This window comes from Hydra vulgaris, chromosome 14, assembly GCF_038396675.1.
Source record: "Hydra vulgaris chromosome 14, alternate assembly HydraT2T_AEP".
Taxonomy (NCBI): Eukaryota; Metazoa; Cnidaria; class Hydrozoa; order Anthoathecata; family Hydridae; genus Hydra; species Hydra vulgaris.
In genome coordinates, this window is record NC_088933.1 from 31,130,798 (window position 1) to 31,154,106 (window position 23,309).

The following is a 23,309-nucleotide window of genomic DNA, read 5'->3' on the forward strand; positions in this document are numbered from 1 at the left end:
CTTAATAGTCATGGAGAAATTAATTATCGGATAGCGTACCGAAATACTACCCAAAAGTTTAGCGCTAGAAAAATTAAAGAAGAAAAACATTATGACTACCTCTTGATCATGAAAAAAAGTGTTTTAAAAACAGCGATCATCAGAAAAAAAAGAAAATGTGAAAAACGAGTTATGGTTTCAACATTAACTGCAACCTAAGCTGAAATTATTGAAAGAACAAAAAATTTTGCTAGATTTTAAATTAAAACAAACAATCATAAGTAACTTTTGAATAATGACAATTTGTGTTAATTTATTTGGATTTAAATTAATTTATTATTTTATTTGATTGTTTATTTATTTATTTTTAGTTGGTTTTCAATATGCTATAATATATGCCATAAGCAAAATGTTTTAGAAAATATTATTTCTGGAAATGCAATCGATAAAATCAAATTACTGAGTCCTTTTAAATGATCTACTTTCAGCTGAGATCTCCATTCTACTTTGAAATTATCAAGAAAATTTATTTTTAAATGCAGCTATAAAAATAAACCCATTTATTATTAACTTTTATGTTTGATCTATCAACAGAATCACCACATGCTAGACAGCAACTTAGAAGTTCGTTCAAGTATTTTCAAACAAAAAAAACTTTGCTTCAGTTGTTTGTTATATTTTTTTGTTTTCCTCTATGTCTTCATTGTTTGATTCCAATGTAACATAATCGTTGTATTCCTTGAAGACATTTGCAAGACTGAAACATGTTCTTTATATATTTCATCCTCATTACTTTTTACAACCTCCGCATTATAGATTTGGTTTTAAAGATATGATTTTATTGGTAATGTAAAGACATTACCAATAAAATCATATCTTTAAAACCAAATCTATAATGCGGAGGTTGTAAAAAGTAATGAGGATGAAATATATAAAGAACATTTGAAGAAATTATTTAGCTGCAATGCATTTTTATATGAAATTTATAAATTTTTTATATTTTGCTTTTATGCTTTATTATTGTAGTTGTTACTGTTGTTTACTTTTTTTATTTACTGGTATTTATTTATGCACTTTTATAAACATATTTTTTAGTGGTTTTAGGGAGACAAAATCATTCGATCTTAGCCGTGTTCTTGTTATTATAAATTTGTAACTTAATATTTGATATGTGGTTTTCTATTTATTATTTGATATGAGATATTTTTTTGATATGCAGCTTTACTTTTAATTTTTATAAAAAAATTTATTATGTTCTGCAGAAAGTATTGTAAACAAAAACAAAACAAAAATGTACATTGGTTATAAAAACAAAAAGCTATCTGTTTTCAACTAAAGTCGCAGTAACGGAATATATATGTGTGTATATATATATATATATATATATATATATATATATATATATATATATATATATATATATATATATATATATGTGTGTATAGTTTTGATTTGTACTATTGGGAATAGTGCTTTTAGAATTTGTGGCTATAAAAATAGCTGTTGTTTTATTTTTAGAACTTTTTGGTTATATCTTCCAAATTTACAGTAAGTTAACCATGTAAACTGATGATAAGCAGCATACCTAAATGTTCTTTGAAAACAAAACACATTTTTACAGTAGAACACATTTTAAGTAAAAAAAATAAGTTATATAAATAATAGAAAATTTGCTTAGTATAGTAAGGTGAGATTTTTAACAACGAAATTGTAAATATAAATACTTATTCGAGGTTTCCTCGAACAAATCTAGTACCCACGCTCCTTCCCTGTCACTCAAACTAGCCTTTGATATACATAACGAATATGGTTTAATGCAACCAGTCACAAAACTTCTATGCTTTGTAATGCACTTTTGACCTAAAAAAAAACAAGCTTATTTTTTACTTTATTTAGCCATAATGTACAAAAAAAAGTTGACGTTTCTTATAACTTTTTTTTTAATTTAACAACGCTTTCATAAGTTTATTTATATTTTAATTATCACAATTATTTGTATTACCTGTGCCAATTTTTATTGCCTTTATTTCAACACAACAAAGACATTCTTTTTTAAGTGGCATAGTTTTGCTGTATCCACATTTACACCATTGTTTAATGCTAACACTTAAACGATTTAATTTCAACACTTTAGCCATGTCAAAATTTAAATTTTCATACTCGAAAATTTAAATTTTAGCATTGAAATCATTTTCAACTATTTCGTTTTTTATATCCTTACAGGTTTTCTTCTTTTTTTTTTTTAAAGGTTCTAATTGGTAGGGAGTTACCGACATTTTTAGTTATCAAAATGAAAATGCAAAATATAACATGATCACCTTTTTATCTGTAATCATATTAAAAATTTTAGCAATTTGAACTAAAACATAATGATCAATTATTTCTGAAAAAGAAGTTTAACAATTCTTCAAATACCCCTAATAATTACTCTCCCCTATCCTATTTAGTTATTAACTAAAAAATCATTTTGATAGAAAAAAAAACCAGTGAAAAGCGGCTTTCAAAAATGTAGAAAAAAAATCGCATTACTTAAAAAAAAAAAAGATCCAGAATGTATAATGAACGCGACTTTTTATTTAAAAGTTTGCCATAAAAATCTTATTTAAAAATTTATCTTAATTTTATTCAGCTCTTGCACAAAACAGGAGGAAATTAGTTAACTTAAATATAATATTCTGTAAAAAGGAAATATAACAATATATAATACTTGTACAAAAATCATTCACTCAAAAAATAGCGCCTTTTTCAAAAATCTAAACAACTATATAAAAGATACAATAGTTTAAAATCATCCTGACAATTGTTAAAAACAAGTTGCGCTAATAAAACCAAAAAACAAAATATATTTCTTTATTTTTAATTATCAGAAATATATTTCTGGATTTAGTAAAAAGTTATACAAGTATTTTGTAGGAGAAACAAAAACTTTTATCTTAAAAAAATTAATAATACAGTATCTTAAAAAAAAATTTCTTTGATGACGTCATATACCAAAACTGTTATGAATTAAATACACATGAAATAAATTATCAAGTCTGCAGATTGCGACTAACATTATACAGATTTGGAGCACCAAAAAAAAATGGAGCCAACAAGCTTTGACTAAAATGACAATTTTAATTTTGTTTGTATGCATTTGTTATTTAGTTTTGATAAAAAAATTTAGCCCAAACGTTTTTTTAAAACATTTTCTTTAATATGAACACAACCTGTCTCAACACTTGTGGATCCCTTTAAGGCTTTGAAAATTTTCATAAATATCAAGATATTGTAATTATTTATGAAGAAAATAATAATAATAGCTTTAGAAAATTCAATTAACTCAAATTACTGAAAAGATAATCTACAGGATTACATTATCAAGCCTAAATGCTTCTTTGTAATTGTTCAAAAAGCACATCTAAACTTTTATAACTTTAGTTTAAAACTAGTCTTTTCATTAAATCAATGCTTGAACTATTAAAAAATCTGAAAAAAATTATTTCAATTTTTAAATCTAAACTTTTTTAAGATGTAATTGATAACATGAAAGTTGCAAATAAGAAACTAACCATGTAATTGAGAAAATAAAAGTTGTAAAATGGTTTGGTTTTTAATAATTGTCATTTTTTTTTATGTTCAATTAAGAGCTTGTATAAATAATAAATAAAACATAAATAACTTATTTACAAAAAATATGAGTAATAACATAATACTGCAATATTTAGTTAAATACCAACTTGGTTGTCTTCCGTATTTAGAATTATTACAGAATGTGTGGTCATATTTTGCACAGTATGTGCACAATCACTTCCCATTATTTTATTTTTTGCTGGAGTAATATTATTTTTTAAATACTGCATTTATTGTTCCACAATCCCAGCACAATCAAACGACATGTTTTGTTTATTTATTATATATTACAATTTTTTAACTACAACAATTTATGTTCTCAATTTCATCTTGAAATGGTGTCAGTTTTTTTAAAAACTAATTACTTTTAAAAAACATTTTGTTAAAAAAGTAGTTACTTCTAGTAGATCTAATTTGAAGGAAATCAGACATTGTTTAATCAAGGTTAGCCAACTGCAACTTGGCCAGAACTGTACTTGTAGATCTCCCTAAAGATAAGTCAAAAAATGACCAACAAATAAGATCCAATAAGTCATAACATGAAATAAGATTCAAAATAAATCAAAAGATGTTTAAATGAAGTTTGTTAGAATTTTTATAATTTATATGTGGTAGGAATGATGGCTGTTGTAGATCTAGAATAAATCAAGTTTTGAAGGTATTTCATTAAAGTTTTCATCAAATAACTAGAAAAAACATAAATATCTTGTCACAACCAGGTGCAACCAGAATACCAGTAGCAAGTACAAGTAGAATTGTTAAACATGAGTATGTTAAATATGTATATGTTAAGTAAGAATATTTTCATACTTTATTAATAACTTATATAAAGTTCTAAAAACTTTATGGTAAAAGTTTTTAAAATTGTAAATTAAATCTTTTTAACTGCAGTAATAAAGTTGTTCTTAACGAACAACACTCGTTCATTTCCTGTAACTTCTAGAGTACTGTATCCTGTATAGTTTATATTAATAATCTTCCTGATAAACTTACATCTAAACTTCTTGATAAGCTCACGTCTAAAGTAGCTCTATTTGCTGCTGACATAACTATATATATGGTTTCCATGAGAGCTCAATAGTGAATGATAATCCAAGAACATGTAAAGAAGAGAACTTAGTGAGAAGGTTGTAATTCATTAATATAGGAATGTTGTTATGATAGTTCTTTGCTATGAAAAATGAAAATGCAAAATATAACATGATCACCTTTTTATCTGTAATCATATTAAAAATTTTAGCAATTTGAACTAAAACATAATGATCAATTATTTCTGAAAAAGAAGTTTAACAATTCTTCAAATACCCCTAATAATTACTCTCCCCTATCCTATTTAGTTATTAACTAAAAAATCATTTTGATAGAAAAAAAAACCAGTGAAAAGCGGCTTTCAAAAATGTAGAAAAAAAATCGCATTACTTAAAAAAAAAAAAGATCCAGAATGTATAATGAACGCGACTTTTTATTTAAAAGTTTGCCATAAAAATCTTATTTAAAAATTTATCTTAATTTTATTCAGCTCTTGCACAAAACAGGAGGAAATTAGTTAACTTAAATATAATATTCTGTAAAAAGGAAATATAACAATATATAATACTTGTACAAAAATCATTCACTCAAAAAATAGCGCCTTTTTCAAAAATCTAAACAACTATATAAAAGATACAATAGTTTAAAATCATCCTGACAATTGTTAAAAACAAGTTGCGCTAATAAAACCAAAAAACAAAATATATTTCTTTATTTTTAATTATCAGAAATATATTTCTGGATTTAGTAAAAAGTTATACAAGTATTTTGTAGGAGAAACAAAAACTTTTATCTTAAAAAAATTAATAATACAGTATCTTAAAAAAAAATTTCTTTGATGACGTCATATACCAAAACTGTTATGAATTAAATACACATGAAATAAATTATCAAGTCTGCAGATTGCGACTAACATTATACAGATTTGGAGCACCAAAAAAAAATGGAGCCAACAAGCTTTGACTAAAATGACAATTTTAATTTTGTTTGTATGCATTTGTTATTTAGTTTTGATAAAAAAATTTAGCCCAAACGTTTTTTTAAAACATTTTCTTTAATATGAACACAACCTGTCTCAACACTTGTGGATCCCTTTAAGGCTTTGAAAATTTTCATAAATATCAAGATATTGTAATTATTTATGAAGAAAATAATAATAATAGCTTTAGAAAATTCAATTAACTCAAATTACTGAAAAGATAATCTACAGGATTACATTATCAAGCCTAAATGCTTCTTTGTAATTGTTCAAAAAGCACATCTAAACTTTTATAACTTTAGTTTAAAACTAGTCTTTTCATTAAATCAATGCTTGAACTATTAAAAAATCTGAAAAAAATTATTTCAATTTTTAAATCTAAACTTTTTTAAGATGTAATTGATAACATGAAAGTTGCAAATAAGAAACTAACCATGTAATTGAGAAAATAAAAGTTGTAAAATGGTTTGGTTTTTAATAATTGTCATTTTTTTTTATGTTCAATTAAGAGCTTGTATAAATAATAAATAAAACATAAATAACTTATTTACAAAAAATATGAGTAATAACATAATACTGCAATATTTAGTTAAATACCAACTTGGTTGTCTTCCGTATTTAGAATTATTACAGAATGTGTGGTCATATTTTGCACAGTATGTGCACAATCACTTCCCATTATTTTATTTTTTGCTGGAGTAATATTATTTTTTAAATACTGCATTTATTGTTCCACAATCCCAGCACAATCAAACGACATGTTTTGTTTATTTATTATATATTACAATTTTTTAACTACAACAATTTATGTTCTCAATTTCATCTTGAAATGGTGTCAGTTTTTTTAAAAACTAATTACTTTTAAAAAACATTTTGTTAAAAAAGTAGTTACTTCTAGTAGATCTAATTTGAAGGAAATCAGACATTGTTTAATCAAGGTTAGCCAACTGCAACTTGGCCAGAACTGTACTTGTAGATCTCCCTAAAGATAAGTCAAAAAATGACCAACAAATAAGATCCAATAAGTCATAACATGAAATAAGATTCAAAATAAATCAAAAGATGTTTAAATGAAGTTTGTTAGAATTTTTATAATTTATATGTGGTAGGAATGATGGCTGTTGTAGATCTAGAATAAATCAAGTTTTGAAGGTATTTCATTAAAGTTTTCATCAAATAACTAGAAAAAACATAAATATCTTGTCACAACCAGGTGCAACCAGAATACCAGTAGCAAGTACAAGTAGAATTGTTAAACATGAGTATGTTAAATATGTATATGTTAAGTAAGAATATTTTCATACTTTATTAATAACTTATATAAAGTTCTAAAAACTTTATGGTAAAAGTTTTTAAAATTGTAAATTAAATCTTTTTAACTGCAGTAATAAAGTTGTTCTTAACGAACAACACTCGTTCATTTCCTGTAACTTCTAGAGTACTGTATCCTGTATAGTTTATATTAATAATCTTCCTGATAAACTTACATCTAAACTTCTTGATAAGCTCACGTCTAAAGTAGCTCTATTTGCTGCTGACATAACTATATATATGGTTTCCATGAGAGCTCAATAGTGAATGATAATCCAAGAACATGTAAAGAAGAGAACTTAGTGAGAAGGTTGTAATTCATTAATATAGGAATGTTGTTATGATAGTTCTTTGCTATGAAAGTGTTATGATAGTTCTTTGCTATGAAAGTGTTATGATAGTTCTTTGCAGTAAATAACTAAGTTTTGTTGATGTTAAAATTCACAAGCCATTGCAAGCCCCAAGCTGTTACTGAAGTAAGGTCAGATTCAAGAAAGGCTGCCAAAAGAGCCACTTTAGATATTAAGATTTTCAGGAAGATTATTAATGTAGATAAAAAGCAAAACAAGACTAAAGATAAGAGGTAGTTTAAGGGTCTTCTTCATTTTCAGAAACTTCTGGGGAGCCTTGAGGTACCCCAGAAGTTACTGAAAATGAAGAAGAGTATCAGCCTTCGAGGGTGACTTTAATACTATGGTTAGAAAAAATGGTTTAATAACCTCAAAAACTTTCTTAGATACATGGTATGAAGCAAGCTTATGGAGAAGACCAGCATGTCAAACTTTATTGAAAGCTTAGATGTGTCAAAAGCAATATCCTTTGTCTTTCCATGCCTATCTAATGCCTGATAGAATTTTTCAGTTAAAGCAGTTTTCAAATCATCTGTAAAACAAGAAGATCAAAAGCTATATTGATTGTCAGAAAGTAAGTTGTTAGACTCAAGATAGGATGTTTAGAAATTTGTTGAATAAGAACTCAAAGACCTTGCTAATAATAGAAAGAAGGCTGATCGTATAATAGTTGAGGGGATCAAAATGCTCTCCAGAGTGTTTAAAATTTAGAACCACAGATGCCATTTTCCAGTTGTTTTCCGGGCAAAACAAGATTCAGTTGAGCACTTAATAGTTTAGAGAGAATTAAAGAGAGTTCACTTTTGTTAGACTATGATAGAGATGTTATCTGGACCACAAAAAGCCGTAGAAGAGTTTAATTGAGAAATGATTTTAGTCAGAGTGATTCAGATGTTTAACTATTAGTTAACCTGTTTAACTGAAATGGCAGTAACAGTATTGCCATAAGATTTAATAGTAGAATTAGAGGAAAAGTTCTTTGCAAATGGTTCTGCCTTATCCTTGGAAAAAGTTAGAGGTTAAAGGGGCAGGATGTGGCAGGATGCCATCCCATCTTCTGTTTATAAAATGTAAACCATTCTGCCACCTTTTTATACATCTCTTTATATAACAATGATTAGGTGGAATGGTATTTTTAATTTACGGAATACCATTCCATTACTTTTTTTCTCCACTTTGAGCACGGCATATATATATATATATATATATATATATACACACATACATATATAGTAGTAATCTAGAATAGAAGATGAATTATGCGTTTTAAAAGAGTTCTTAAGACTACAACTTCAAACACCTTTATCTTTTTTTCATTATCTTAAATAATATCAGTTTTTATAAAGTTTGGAAAGATATTTAATTGAAACTTGTTATTATTATTTTCACTTGTTATTTAAATAATAAACTTTTTTGTTGTTGTTATTGCAGTTATAGTCACTATTTTTTTGTTTGTTTATTATTATTATACTTTGCAAATTTTAATTTTTATATGTTTATTTTTTAAATGTATGTTCTATGTCTATTTATTATTTGTATTACAGCTCTTTGATTAGCTTTCTGTAGAAGTAACACCATACTTATAATTTGTTAACTTATTGTTATCTCTATATACTAATGCTAAACTTTGTGAGATTAGTAGTTGTGCCCATTCATGTGTTTTTACACAGAATTACAAGTCTTTTTTTTTTAAATTATTTTGTTTTGTATTTAAAAAACAACAAGATTGAAAAAACACCATAAAATTTTTTTATTGTGCATCAATACAAGGTCATACTCATGAATTAGAGATAGAGTGTTCCACTTTATGTTGTTAATGATATTGTTGAAGGTTTTCAAGAAGTCTTCAAAGCCTTATTTCTAGACATCCAATTCAAGCATGTGACTATTGGTGTGGATCTAATGATAGTAGCTATCAATAGTGAGATCTGAAGAAGAAGTCATATTCAAATTAGTCTCACAAAGAGTAAGTTTAATGAATTTTGCAAGAGGTAAGTTTCAACTGATAGAAAGTTGCTTCAAAGACCATTAAACTGAGTTATGGAGCTGAACCCGTAGAAAATGAGTTCAATAAGATAGCAACCTATTCCATAGGTTGCTCTGGATTACATGTTTCCAATAGCAGGGTGATCATGATGACCATTGCTTCACTATTTATTTTATGCTGTACATTAGGGTGTCTTAAAAAAAAATTTTTTGCATCTACCTTTTTTTTCCAATCTGTGGTGTCACCTGAGGCCTCAATTTCTGCAATATCAAAAATTAAAAAATATCAATTTTTTAAATTTTTGATAAAATATGAGGTATTTACAATTTTTTAGATGCAAACTACACAATTTTATATTTTTGTTGAAAGATGATTTGGTAAATGAATGTTTTTAGGCTAGTTGGAAATTAGGTGATCTGACTGGTCTGATACAGACTATTCAGAGAATAGTCTGTAGCAGGCTATCCTCTGAAATATTTGCTCTTATTTTGTTTTAAGTGCTTCTTATCTATTGTTTAAATTTGACGGCTTTTTGTAATATATTTTAAAACTGTGTTATTAGTGAAAAGACTATTAAACTAAAAAAAGACTATTAAATGCGGTAGTGGTGTAGTGGTAAAGCGCTCGCTTCATAAGCGAGAGGTTCCGAGTTCGATCCCCACCACGTCCCTGGTAGTACCGCGCTCAACTTGTTTCTCCGCGCAGCGGCCTTGTTCCTCAAGGTTCGTGTTTCGGAGTTATAGAGTTGAGAGAGGGTTGTAACCACTATTAAGTAGCCTCCTCACCTGTAGTGGCCTTCTCGGCCTTGAGGAGGTGAATAAAAAAAAAAAAAAAAAAAAAAAAAAACTGATTTTTTTTGAAAGAGGGAGAAGAGAAAGTACACACAATACTAAAAGTAAACAGTGTACTTTTAATATAGTTTCTAAGTAAGAAAGTATACCAAATCAAAGAGGTTGCTCCCCCTCCTGAAGTACGCAATTAATGAACTCCCAACAAACAGCTGCCAACTATAAAAAATATTCCTGGGAGATTTTAGAAAGTTATATTAACTTTCTAAAATCTCCCAGGTTGAACTAAAACGATTCGCTAAATAATGCATTATAAAAGTGATTTTATCAGGCATTTATTTGTGAATTTTATTCAACAAGATTTTATCAGATCTTCCCTTTCCACTCTAAAAATCAAAAAATGAGACACCATATATAGCAAAATATATAAGAACAACAGTAACAGGAGATAAGCAAAAATTGAAAAACCCAAGTTACCAATCATTTGAGCCCACTAAACTTTGGAACTGGTCCTGAAAGTTGGATCCTGTTTAAAATTTTAGTTGCCCCTGATGGTGAAGTATAAAAGTGGAGGAAGGAAGAAGCCCCTAAGTTATTATATTATATTATCATTTATATTTTATTCTATTGTTTTTGTTATTTTTGTTAAAATCTTCATTTATATTTTGTTATGCATATTTAATTTATTATATATATATATATATATATATATATATATATATATATATATATATATATATATATATATATATATATATACATATATATATATATATATATATATATATATATATATATATATATATATATATATATATATATATATATATATATATATATATATATATATAATATTTTAGTTTAATTTTGTTATAGTATTTGGCATTGAATTCACATCTGTCACTATCATTTTTTCTTTTTATTATTTCTTCAAAAATATTAGTTCTTGTAGTGAAGTCTTTTTTTACCGCAGTATAGAGCAGGCATAACTGCAGGGTAAAGCATAAACGGCAATGATGTTTATCTGATAAGATAAACTAGGTATTGGTGTCCTGTTTTGTTTTAGGTATACTTTAGTGATAAAATTACTGTTGACTATGTTTTGTGTATAAGCTTGTTCTTCTTAAAATAAATCTGTTTTTATTTTGAACTCTGTTTGTTTTTCTTTGTTTTCATTACTTATCCTCCTTTATATAAAAAGTTTTTTTAATAGAAATGTTTCATATTTCTCTCTGGGCTTTCATTTTTCAGTAGGTTAAGCACCGCAGGTTACCTGTATAAAACATATCCAAAAAAAATCTATTTTATGTTATATTAATCTAAATAGAAATACATTTAAATGGTGGAAAAGAATTTTTAATTGATTGATAAAAGTAATTCAAACTCTTTGCAGGTTTTAGTATGACAAGTAATATATATATATATATATATATATATATATATATATATATATATATATATATATATATATATATATATATATATATATATATTATACAGGCCTCAGCATGAGTAAAAGTATGTAAGAGCATAGAAAAGCTCTCCTAAGATAAAAAAGGCAAACTGCTTCTCTAAACAGCTTCTTATAAGATCTTTTTGTTTTTGGGCAAGCTATCTGTTTGTTCATTTCAAAAATTGCCTATTAAATACAAAATTTGGTTTTATGCACTTTACAAGCATATCTCTGTAACGTTAATGTTACAATACATAATTACAATATACATTTACAAGCATAACTTTTCTTACGTTATACATAACATATACATAACAATCGTCTTTAAATGAGCATTGGCTTTAGGTTTTTACACTGGCTGTTCATTTATTAACAACATGACTTATTGATAAAAAATTTATAAACAACATTACTTATTTGATAAAAAGTTTGACAAATTTATCAACAACATTACTTATTTGATAAAAATTTTGACAAACTTATCAACACCATTACTTATTTGATAAAAAGTTTGACAAATTTATCAACAACATTACTTATTTGATAAAAAGTTTGATAAATTTATCAACAACATTACTTATTTGATAAAAAATTTGATAAATTTATCAACAACATTACTTATTTGATAAATACATTGATAAATTTATCAACAACATTACTTATTTGATGAAAAATTTGATAAATTTATCAACAACATTACTTATTTGATAAAAAGTTTGACAAATTTATCAACACCATTATTTATTTGATAAAAAGTTTGACAAATTTATCAACAACATTACTTATTTGATAAAAAGTTCGACAAATTTATCAACAACATTACTTATTTGATAAAAAGTTTGACAAATTTATCAACAACATTACTTATTTGATAAAAAGTTCGACAAATTTATCAACAACATTACTTATTTGATAAAAATTTTGACAAATTTATCAACAACATTACTTATTTGATAAAAAGTTCGACAAATTTATCAACAACATTACTTATTTGATAAAAAGTTTGACAAATTTATCAACAACATTACTTATTTGATAAAAAGTTTGACAAATTTATCAACAACATTACTTATTTGATAAAAATTTTGACAAATTTATCAACAACATTACTTATTTGATAAAAAGTTCGACAAATTTATCAACAACATTACTTATTTGATAAAAAGTTTGACAAATTTATCAACAACATTACTTATTTGATAAAAAGTTTGACAAATTTATCAACAACATTACTTATTTGATAAAAATTTTGACAAATTTATCAACAACATTACTTATTTGATAAAAAGTTCGACAAATTTATCAACAACATTACTTATTTGATAAAAATTTTGACAAATTTATCAACAACATTACTTATTTGATAAAAAATTTGACAAATAGCTATAAAAGTTTTTACTGCTTATAAAAAATGTTTTGTATTTTCTTATTGTAATAGAATGCAGGCATTCTACGAATTATTACAATTAAAAATTCCACAATAAAAATAATATATCAAATTAATTAACATATAATATATATAATTTATTACATAAATTAAAAGTTATAATACAACAATTTAGAGTGTAATAATTTTTATCAGTTAAATAATTTTATGTTTTATTAATATAATGTAGAATATAATAATTTTATATTTATCCATTAGTTCAAATCTAATCAAAAACATTTGCCTTTCAATTAATGCTCTTTTTTTATTTTATTTTTTTGCACCAACTATGCTTTTTTAAAAAGCACTGCAGTTTATTGTGCCATTATTTTATTTTTATTTTTTTTAAATGACTTTGCATTTTTCATTTTATTTACAATGATAATTCTTTTCTTTTATAAACAACTTTGTGAACTTGACTATATTGTCATTAATGTTATAGTTATATTAGACAGTATTTTACAAGGTTTTTTGGAAAAGAAATTTCTCTACACTGCATATATGTTTAAAAAAAAGTCTTTTTTTACTATATAATATACAACTTTGTATTATGCTTATGTAATACTTATATTCGCATTTATAATACTAAAATTCTGCTCTACTAAAAACAAAAAAATTGTTGCAGTATAAAATAGCTTATATTGTAAAGTTGATAAATATAGTTAACATACAATCTCAAAGACTACAAAAAAATCAGTTGTTACACAAACAAAGTAAACTCATTTTTTAAGCAAATTTCATTTTGTAAGCAAAAAAACTCAATCTGAAACTCAGACTTTGTCTTTTTTATTTAAATTATTTTTTACGGCTCTTGAAAAAATTATACTTTTTCGAGAGCCGTAAATTGCTCTTTTAAACCATTTTAGGGGAGTGTGGACAACAGCCCACTAAAATTCCCTATACATATAAGTTAACAATTGAATATCATTTTTAATGTTTATAAAAAAATTAATTGCCTTAATAAAAAGTGATATAAATATGTACTTTTTCTAATTATATATTTTTTTAGATTTAAGCGCGTTATTGTCTCTTCATTATTTAATATCATTAAATGTATCACACAACAAATTGGAAAAAGTTTTTAATCATAATGGGTCGAGTGCAATAAGGGTATTATTTTCAAAGTGCTTTTTACTACCTTCTGAATTTTTGTTAAATTAATTTTTTTTTTCAAAGTTATGATTTAAAAAATTGTTAAAATATAAAACAAATGATATACATTAAAATGTAATACCATGTTATAAATTATATATTAAATAAAGTGCAGTTATATAAAGTATACAACTTCGTACAAATCTTGCTATATTGCACTTTATATAATTTAAAAACTTGCATTATATTTTAATGTATATTATTTGTTTTATATCTTTTTATCCTTAATTCAATTATGGGTTTCATTTTGATATTTTTTAAACATTGTTTAATATTGTTTTTATTATTTTTATTTATTTTAACATCTTCTTTTTATTATGTTTCCTGTTTATTAAATGTAAACCATCCTGCAACCTTTTTATAAATCTCTTTATATAAAAATGATTAGGCGGAATGGTATTTTTAATTTATGGAATACTATTCTGTTACTTTTTTTTCTCCACTTTGAGCACTGCGTATATATGTATATATATATATATATACATATATATATATATATATATATATATATATATATATATATATATATATATATATATATATATATATATGTATATATATATATATATATATATATATATATATATATATATATATATTTATATATATATACACACACACACACATACATATATAGTAGTAATCTAGAATAGAAGATGAATTATGCGTTTTAAAAGAGTTCTTAAGACGACAATTTCAAACATCTTTATCTTTTTTTCATTATCTTAAATAATATTATCTTAAATTATCTTATAATTATATAAAATAATATTATCTTAAAAACATCTTTATTATCTTAAATAATATCAGTTTTTATAAAGTTCGGAAAGATATTTAATTGAAACTTATTATTATTATTATTTTCACTTGTTATTTAAATAATAAACTTATTTGTTGTTGTTATTGCAGTTATAGTCACTATTTTTTTGCTTGTTTATTATTATTATACTTAACAAATTTTAATTTCTATATGTTTATTTTTTAAATGTATGTTCTATGTCTATTTATTATTTGTATTATAATTCTTTTGATTAGATTTCTGTAGGAGTACACCATAGTTATAAATCATTCACTTATTGTTATCTCTATATACTAATGCTGAACTTTGTAATGTTAGTAGTTGTGCCCATTCATGTGTTTTTACACAGAATTACAAGTCATTTTTTCTTAAATTATTTTGTTTTGTGTTTAAAAAACTACAAGATTGAAAAAACACCAAAAATTTTTTTTACTGTACGTCAAATTTGAATCTTCATTAATAGTCGAATCAGGAGAACTTTACCACTAAGCTGCTTAAGGTAAAGAATGACAAAAATAATAAACATTTAATAAATTATTTTGACAATCGTATTTAGTTAACACTTTACAAGCGGGTACGGTTTGTAAGCACAACTATATTGTATAGCAGGTACATTTGTTTAAAAAAAAATTAATTTTTGTACTAGAAAAAGTACAAAAACTACATTTTTTGAATAGAATTAAGTTTTTTTGTAATTTTTTGTAAATAAAATAAAGAGCGACATTGGAACACATCATTTATTTTAAATTTCTTTAAAATTTAGATATTTTAATAAAAATATTTTTATTAAAAATTATTTTTCTAAAAAGAAATAAAGAGCTATGAATAAAATGATCTCATTGTTTCAATTAAGTTGGAGGCAAACGTTTCAGTTTTAAAGAAATTCCAAGTTTTTTTTTTTTTTAATTGTGGTTCTTTATTATTTTATGTTTTTTGATTTGCTAAAAATTATGTTACAATTTAATAATCAGCCGAAACTGGTTCTATAAACAGCTTACTTATTTTATGCATGTTGAGTATTAGTGCCCGTTTTGAGCAAATAATTATTTATCAGAAGGTCTTTTACAGACCTTGAGCATTTAAATTCTTAAAAATTCACCCATTTGTTGGGATACACTCATTTGTCTAGGTTTGAATCCACAGACTATTCTTTTATGTGGTTTTGTTTAGCACCACTTCACTCTATCACTTTTCTCTTTGGTCTATATCACTCTCCTTCATCTCAAGACTACACTCTTTTGAATGTTATTTCTGATCAAATTGACCATGCTCTTTTTCTTTATCCTTCAGCCAATATTGTTATTGTTGGTGACTTTAATGCATCACACTGATTGGCTTGGTTTTAGTACACTGAATATGAGATTTTATTACCTCACCTAAAGACAAAACTGAATTGTTTGCTAACTTGATCTAACTTGTCTAAATACAGTCCCATTAGTCTTCTTCATTGTCCAGGTTTTTGATTCTTTAATTTACAAACTTTTTTTTTTTTTCTTGAACCTAATAACTAACTTTTTGAGCATCAATACGGATTTTGATCTTCTCATTCTACTGCTGATTTATTAAGGGTTATAAATTAGTAGGTTTTATCATGCATTAGTTATATGTGGAGAGGCTGTGGCTATCACTTTTCACATTTCTAAAGCCTTTAATAAAGTTTGGCATGCTGGTCTTCTCCATAAGCTTTCTTCTTATGGAGTAAAATATGGGTCTTGGGAATTTATTCCACACCGTCCTTTTCTATACTTAATCCTTACAGCAATATTTTTTAGTAAGAGGTAAAAAAATAACTATATACATTTAGAAAAATTATACTTATTATTTACTTTTTAAAGCGATAAAAAAAAAATTATATTATAAATAACTTTAAAAAACTTTAAACATTTTGGTATACGTTGCTATTTATCAAAAGATTGAATATTAGTACCAGTCTAAATAATATTTAGAATACCTGCTTGAAATGTGTTAATTAATTACTATTGGTATAAAAAGTTTTCAAAAAACAAAAAAGACATTTATTAATTAAACTTTATAAAACAGCATATAAATGCTATAAATCATAATTAAGGAGATATTGCCGCAATAAAATTTTCAAGTAAAAGTAAATCTGTAAAATTTGATATAATTTTAAATAATTTACATAACTTGAAGTTTATGTTACAGGGTGCCTGCCAATATTTAAAGGTGGATTTTCCTGATTTTTTCCCTAATCGTCTATCTGTTTTCCCTGGATTCTTTTGGAAAAAGTCTCTTAAATAGCAAAAATGTAAACAATAAGACAACCCGCATTTGAAGTATTAAGATTATAAAACTATTTGCTAAAAGTTTATAAAACTATTTGCTGAATAAAATTTTATATTACGTGTACAATATAAAACTTACTTAAATTACATAGGTTTGATGAAAAGCAATTTTCCCTAATTTCTTCCTGATTTTTTCAAAATTTAACCTAATTTCTCTGATTATTCCCTGATTTTTTTTGCAGGTTTCTAAATTCCCTTATCTGGCAGACAGCCTGTGATAGATATTTGCATAGAATTTTGTTCACATAGATAAAATACGAATCATTACGGCATGTGGTTTCAAAAAAATGCCTAATAGCTTTGTAAAATTAAAGTTATTTTTATTTACACATTTAAAAAATTAACAAAACAACAATTTTTAATAGTTCTTAATTGTATGTTTTTATTGAACACTCTGATTAATCTAAACAAAGTAAACGAATTAAAAAAAGGAAAAAATACACCACATGTATCAACTGGAAATCAATTTATTTATACATAATAACAAAACAAAATATGCAAAGAAAAGTATTTATTTACAAAAAAGGTTTAACTAAATTTGCATTATCTATTACCAATTGGTAGATTAACCAACTACATATAAATACTATACAACTACAAATAAATACTAATTATAGATACAGCGGTTTTTTTCCCACCACTCTCTCTCCTCATACTTTACTTTCTACAGGATCCACACTCTATATTAAAAAAGTATAACGGAGGGGGAAGCTTTTGCCCTAAATTTAAGCCTACACTTTATGTGTCTTATGAGATGTGGGCCGTCTATTTGTTCTGCAAAATGTTGAAAAAGCATTGTAAGATATGTCTAAAATGAAAGGAAAAAAAAAATTATGACACGTAAAAGAAGCAAAATTATTAAAGATTAACACTGCAAACTAATTTACCTGTTGCTGATGTTTTTTCGAGAGCATTGTTAAAAATAATCAAAATCTGTAAGAAAAGACATTTTTTGCATAGACAATTAGCTATTACACAAAATAACAAAAACATAATAGTGAGTGGTGCAAACAAATTTTGTAATTCAACCAAAAAATAAAATTATTTTTACCTTGATTGCAAAAAACTAATTTCTTTTAAAACTATTAGCTAAGGTTCAACATAGTAAATTTAAAGTAATTAAAGTTTACTAAGTTAAAACCATATTTTAACAGTAAACTAAGTAAACATGGTAGTTGGTGGAGCACCAAAGTAGAACTAAAGAAATAGAACAACAACTAAATTTAAAATGTTTGTAATACATAATATTTGCAGTTAAACATGAAAAATAACTCTACTATCAGGAGATAATAAAGGTAAAGTTATATAAACAAGCAAAAAATAAAATAAAAATAAAAATAAAATGTTAATTTTTTTATAATTTGTAGATGTAGTTAAGTATTTTCTAATTTCTCATACTTCACTTTTGGTAAGGGTAATTCCCTCTAATAAATTAAGGAAAAATCTTATTGCCTATTCTAGATATAGAGTTCTTTTTTGAGAAATTGACAATTGTGCCCCTCCACTTTAAAACTTGTGTCATTGGTCATGACAGAAAAATATAAACTTCACAACAACTTAGAAAATCAAACCCATTTTATTTAAACAGCCCTTAAGTAAATGTATAACTTTATTATATTAAGATAAATACAAACTTTAAAACTGAAGATAACGATAAAATAGAATTTATGTGATAAGCTATGGCACTAAAATTAGAATAACAATCAAAATATTGTTATTAATTTTTAAACATTTTGTACAAAAAAATTTGTTGAATTAGAAACTAAAAAAAAAAATGCAAATGTAAGTTTTTTAAAAAGTAAATTTGAAAGATTCTTTAAAGTAAATTTGCTTTTATAAAATCTAACGTGAATATCACCACCAGACAATAACACTGTACTAAATAATTAGATTCATATAAAACATGATTGAATATCTAACAAAAATAACAACAATAAAAAATAAATGAGTACTTACTTGTATCTAAAATAAGGTCATCTTCAGTTTAAAATTAAAAGCTTGTTGAATACAATTTCAATACATCACCTACTAAACTGAACATGGTTCATTAATTAAAACACTAAAAAATTAAACTTTAGTAACTTTAAAAACAGTTTAAAAAATGACAAAATATACATACTATAAAACATACATAAATAATTTCAATAGTTATAAAATTTATGATAATGATAATAGAGATTCAAAGATATTTCAGAGATTTATGAAAGTTAAATAAGAAATTCAAATACATACCGCGTGCACATCTACAATGCCTCGTGCCTTATAAGTTAAAAGTGTCCGGGTTGACTCTTCCAATACTATACGGAGTATAATACTATTTTGATGGTTTTCTAAATTCTGTCATTATTGCGCACTTGGTTTAGAATGTTTAATGGGGGTGTGGTAAAATAGTTGTAACACTTTAAATCTTCCTTATTACCTTTATATTGGGTAATTTATCATTTTTTTAATTTTAAATAAAATAATTTTAATAAAATGATTTGTTTTAAATATAAAGTTAGAATTTTTATTTATGTTTTTCATACAAACACACTTTTTAAAACCCCCTTACTGGTTTTGAAAAAGTTTAGAGGGCTGCTTGGCAAGTTTAAATCATCAGCTTGGTTTTTTTAAATTGTTATTTAGAATGCAATGCAAAACAATTTTATAGTTATTGTATTCTAAATATATAAAATATTACATTCCCATTTTCTTTAAGCAAACTAAATTTATTTGTAGAAAACTTCAAAACTAAAAGTGTAAACCTTTAAGAAATTTTACTTTTTCCATATCTTGAAATTTACATGAGTTAGATATTTGCATAGACTTTTGTTCAAATTTTCCTATAAAAAAGTGTGGAGAAACCCTTTCTCTCTATTGTCTTGGATTCAATGACTGCTGCAGGTTTCGTGTAAACATGCACAAATGAGCATTAATGCTACTACTATTAAGTTCAGCTATAATATATAGTGATAAAAAATGTTTCTAATAAACATATAACATATTACTCTTATAAATATAACTTATTACTCTTAATTATAATAAAATATAACTTGTATTACTATAATTAATTTTGTGATCTTATTAAATTTTTATAGTTATAGTTATAAATGGTAGCACTAATTTAGTAATAATTTTCTAATAAATAACAATTTTTTAAAAACTTTTTAACAACGTGTTTTATCAATAAAAATTGACATTATCAGGTATTTAAAAAAAAAAAATCATTACAATTTCTGTATATAAATATTTTTTTTGCTACATCAAAATGAATAACTGATGAAAATTTAAATTGAATAAATGAATAAAATTTTTTAATGTAGTAAAAAAATATTTATATACAGAAATTGTAACGAATTTTTTTTTAAACTTGATGATGTCAAGTATTATTGATGAAACATGTTGTTAAAATGTTTTTAAAAAAATGTTATTTATTTTATATTATTATTTCTATTTTATGTTATTATTTATGGGGTAGTGGTGTAGTGATAGAGGAGCAGATTTTTAAGCAAGAGATTTCGAGTTTGATCCCCACCACGTCCCTGGTAGTACCGTGCTCAACTTGTTTCTCCGTGCAGCAGCCTTCTTTGTCAAGGTTCGTGTTTCGGAGTTATAGAGTTGAAAGAGGGTTATAACCACAATTAAGCAGCCTCCTTATCTTTAGTGGCCTTCTTGACCTTGGGGTGATTTACCATTTTAAAAAATTTGAAAATTATAGTTTTATATTATTATTAATATAGTTATTTTTATTGTTTCTGCTTTTATTATTGTTATTATTATTATTATTATAATTACTGTTGTATTTTTTATTATTAATTTTATTGTTTTTGTTACTGTTATATTGTATTGTTGTATTATAAAATAAATATTAATGAAAAATAAATAGCTTATTGTTGTTGTTGCTTTTGTTGTTGTTTAATTTACAGATCTGTTAATTTTTATTTGTACAAGTTTAAATTCACTTATTTTAATTTGATTTTATTTTAGATAATTGATTGCACATTTAACTTTATAAATGAAATTAATGATTTATCTTGTCATCCATTATTAGAAACGCTATTGCTGGATTGTATCTTTTTTCCATACTTGTATTTTTGTTTTACTTTTTTTATGCCTTATTTTGTTTTTTTGGTAAAACTTAAATATTAAAAAAGCAAGGAAAATAGAAGCTCCTTAGCTGTGATAAAAGCAACTTACCTAAAAGTTATATTTAAATAAGAAAATAACATTATAGTTTAAATCACACAAGTGTAGAACCAAGTGTGCATTATAGTTTAAATCAATACAAGTGTAACTTTAAAAATATACCTGCATATGCCAGTTTAAATCAGCTCTCTACTATATATATTCAAATGCTGGCTTGTCTACATACCTATTTGCATTTGTTTCTTCTCACTTTTCAAGAAGATGTTATGCTTAGAAATTTGTTTCGCATAACAAATTAAATAATAACACATTGAGGTATTGCTTCTATAAAAGAATCATTAAAATATGGAGTTATTTATCTGATCATATGACATACTTATCTACTTTATATATGCATACATTAAAACTAAACTTTCAGTATTCAACACCATTCTAGTGTGGTGACACTCTAAAGTGGTGTTGAATACTTTTAGTATTCGTCACCACTCTAGGCCATAATAATCTGTTTTACCAGGTGCTATATCATAGTAATTTAAATACTACCTGTATATGCTACATCATAGTAATTTAAATACTACCTGTAAGAACATTTTTTATTATTGTTGTTATTAAAAGTTGAACAATATTATTAAAAGTAAGGAATATTTTATTATAAGTAGTTACCATATAAGACTATTAAATATAGTTATCTCCAATAAAATGATATTTATTAGTTTTAGAATTTAAGTGTTTTAGTTGACTTTTAGGTTTATTGTAATTGAATGCTGAACTATCAAATTTTTACAAAACAAAGTTGTTTTCAAATCAAAAAAGCAAACTTTTGTTTGATATTAAGTTTATTTTTGAAAATGTTGATGATAATCACAGTAGGTTTCCAATCCTTTAACAAACTGCACAGTTTCCTGTTGACCTTGGTAAATGGTGTTTAATTTTAAACACATGTTAATGATAATGGTTGGTGGCTAAATAAATCAGTATCGTTAGAGAATGGGAACAAAAAAATCCTTAAATTATAACCCTAACCTAATATCAAACCAGATCAAAAACTATTCTCAAATTTTGTTAAAATTGACAGCTGTCAATATAAACTTCCCTATTTGAAAGCTGTCAATATAAATAAACATATAAAACATTTCTATAGAATAGTAGATTTGTATTAATAGAATTTAGTCAGGAATTTATGTCGCCCTAATTTTTATGGTGACATAATGTCAGCTAAAAGGCCTTTAATGTTCAGTATATTTTGCGTAAACTTTCGTGATTATAAGTGAAAGATGAATATCAATACACCTTCTGCGTCAAGTAGAGTAGTGTTACTTCAGCTAAGCCTTTCGATTCCAACTTTAATTGATTTTAGCAAAATTTTTATTGCATTCATTTCCACATAATCTTCTTCAAAAATATTAGAAATTTTTTTAACATGCATGTGTATATATATATATATATATATATATATATATATATATATATATATATATATATATATATGCACACACACATTCTTTAACATGAGAAAGTTAATCAAATTGCTAAAATTGATGGTCTAGCTAAGTGCACACAACTTTCCGAATTAAGTTTATCTCATAACAAAATCGAAAATACATTTGGATTAGAACATTTAAAGTTTCTTACAACACTAGACCTGGTAAGTTGACTTATTGTTAGTTTATTAGTAATGTTTAAATTAATTTTTAGTTATCATAAGCAAACATTTTCAAGGTAAGTAAAAGTTGCTGTGTTTGCATATATAGTTTGATTTTATTTTATGTGATCTATACACATAATTCATTTTTGCTTTTTCTAAGAATGTCAGGGTAAATTGTGGTTTACTCAAACTTTTTTTGGTTAACTATTGTTATTGGGGTCTTTTTTTTTTTTTTTTGTTATTCACCTCCTCAGTGCCAAGAGGGCCAAATTTTTTTTATTGTTAGAACTTTCTCTCAACTCTTGAACTCTAAAACACAAATCTTGATGGATAAGATTTGATGAACAAGACTGTTGCACGGAGAAACATGT

At 24.9% G+C, this 23,309-nt stretch overlaps 1 protein-coding gene across 12 annotated transcripts in view; it reads left to right on the forward strand.

The window, feature by feature from the left end:
* The window catches only part of LOC101235714 (leucine-rich repeat and guanylate kinase domain-containing protein), an 87,822-nt gene that overhangs the window by 37,493 nt on the left and 27,020 nt on the right, over positions 1–23,309 (forward strand). For 10 of the 12 annotated variants that reach the window (XM_065817248.1, XM_065817249.1, XM_065817257.1 and 7 more), the window contains 3 exons: positions 13,924–14,024; positions 21,135–21,216; positions 22,811–22,938. In XM_065817248.1, coding sequence (XP_065673320.1) covers positions 13,924–14,024; positions 21,135–21,216; positions 22,811–22,938 — 311 coding nt within the window. The remainder of the gene's footprint in view (positions 1–13,923; positions 14,025–21,134; positions 21,217–22,810; positions 22,939–23,309) is intronic. The other 2 variants (XM_065817255.1, XM_065817254.1) reach the window with 1 other exon arrangement.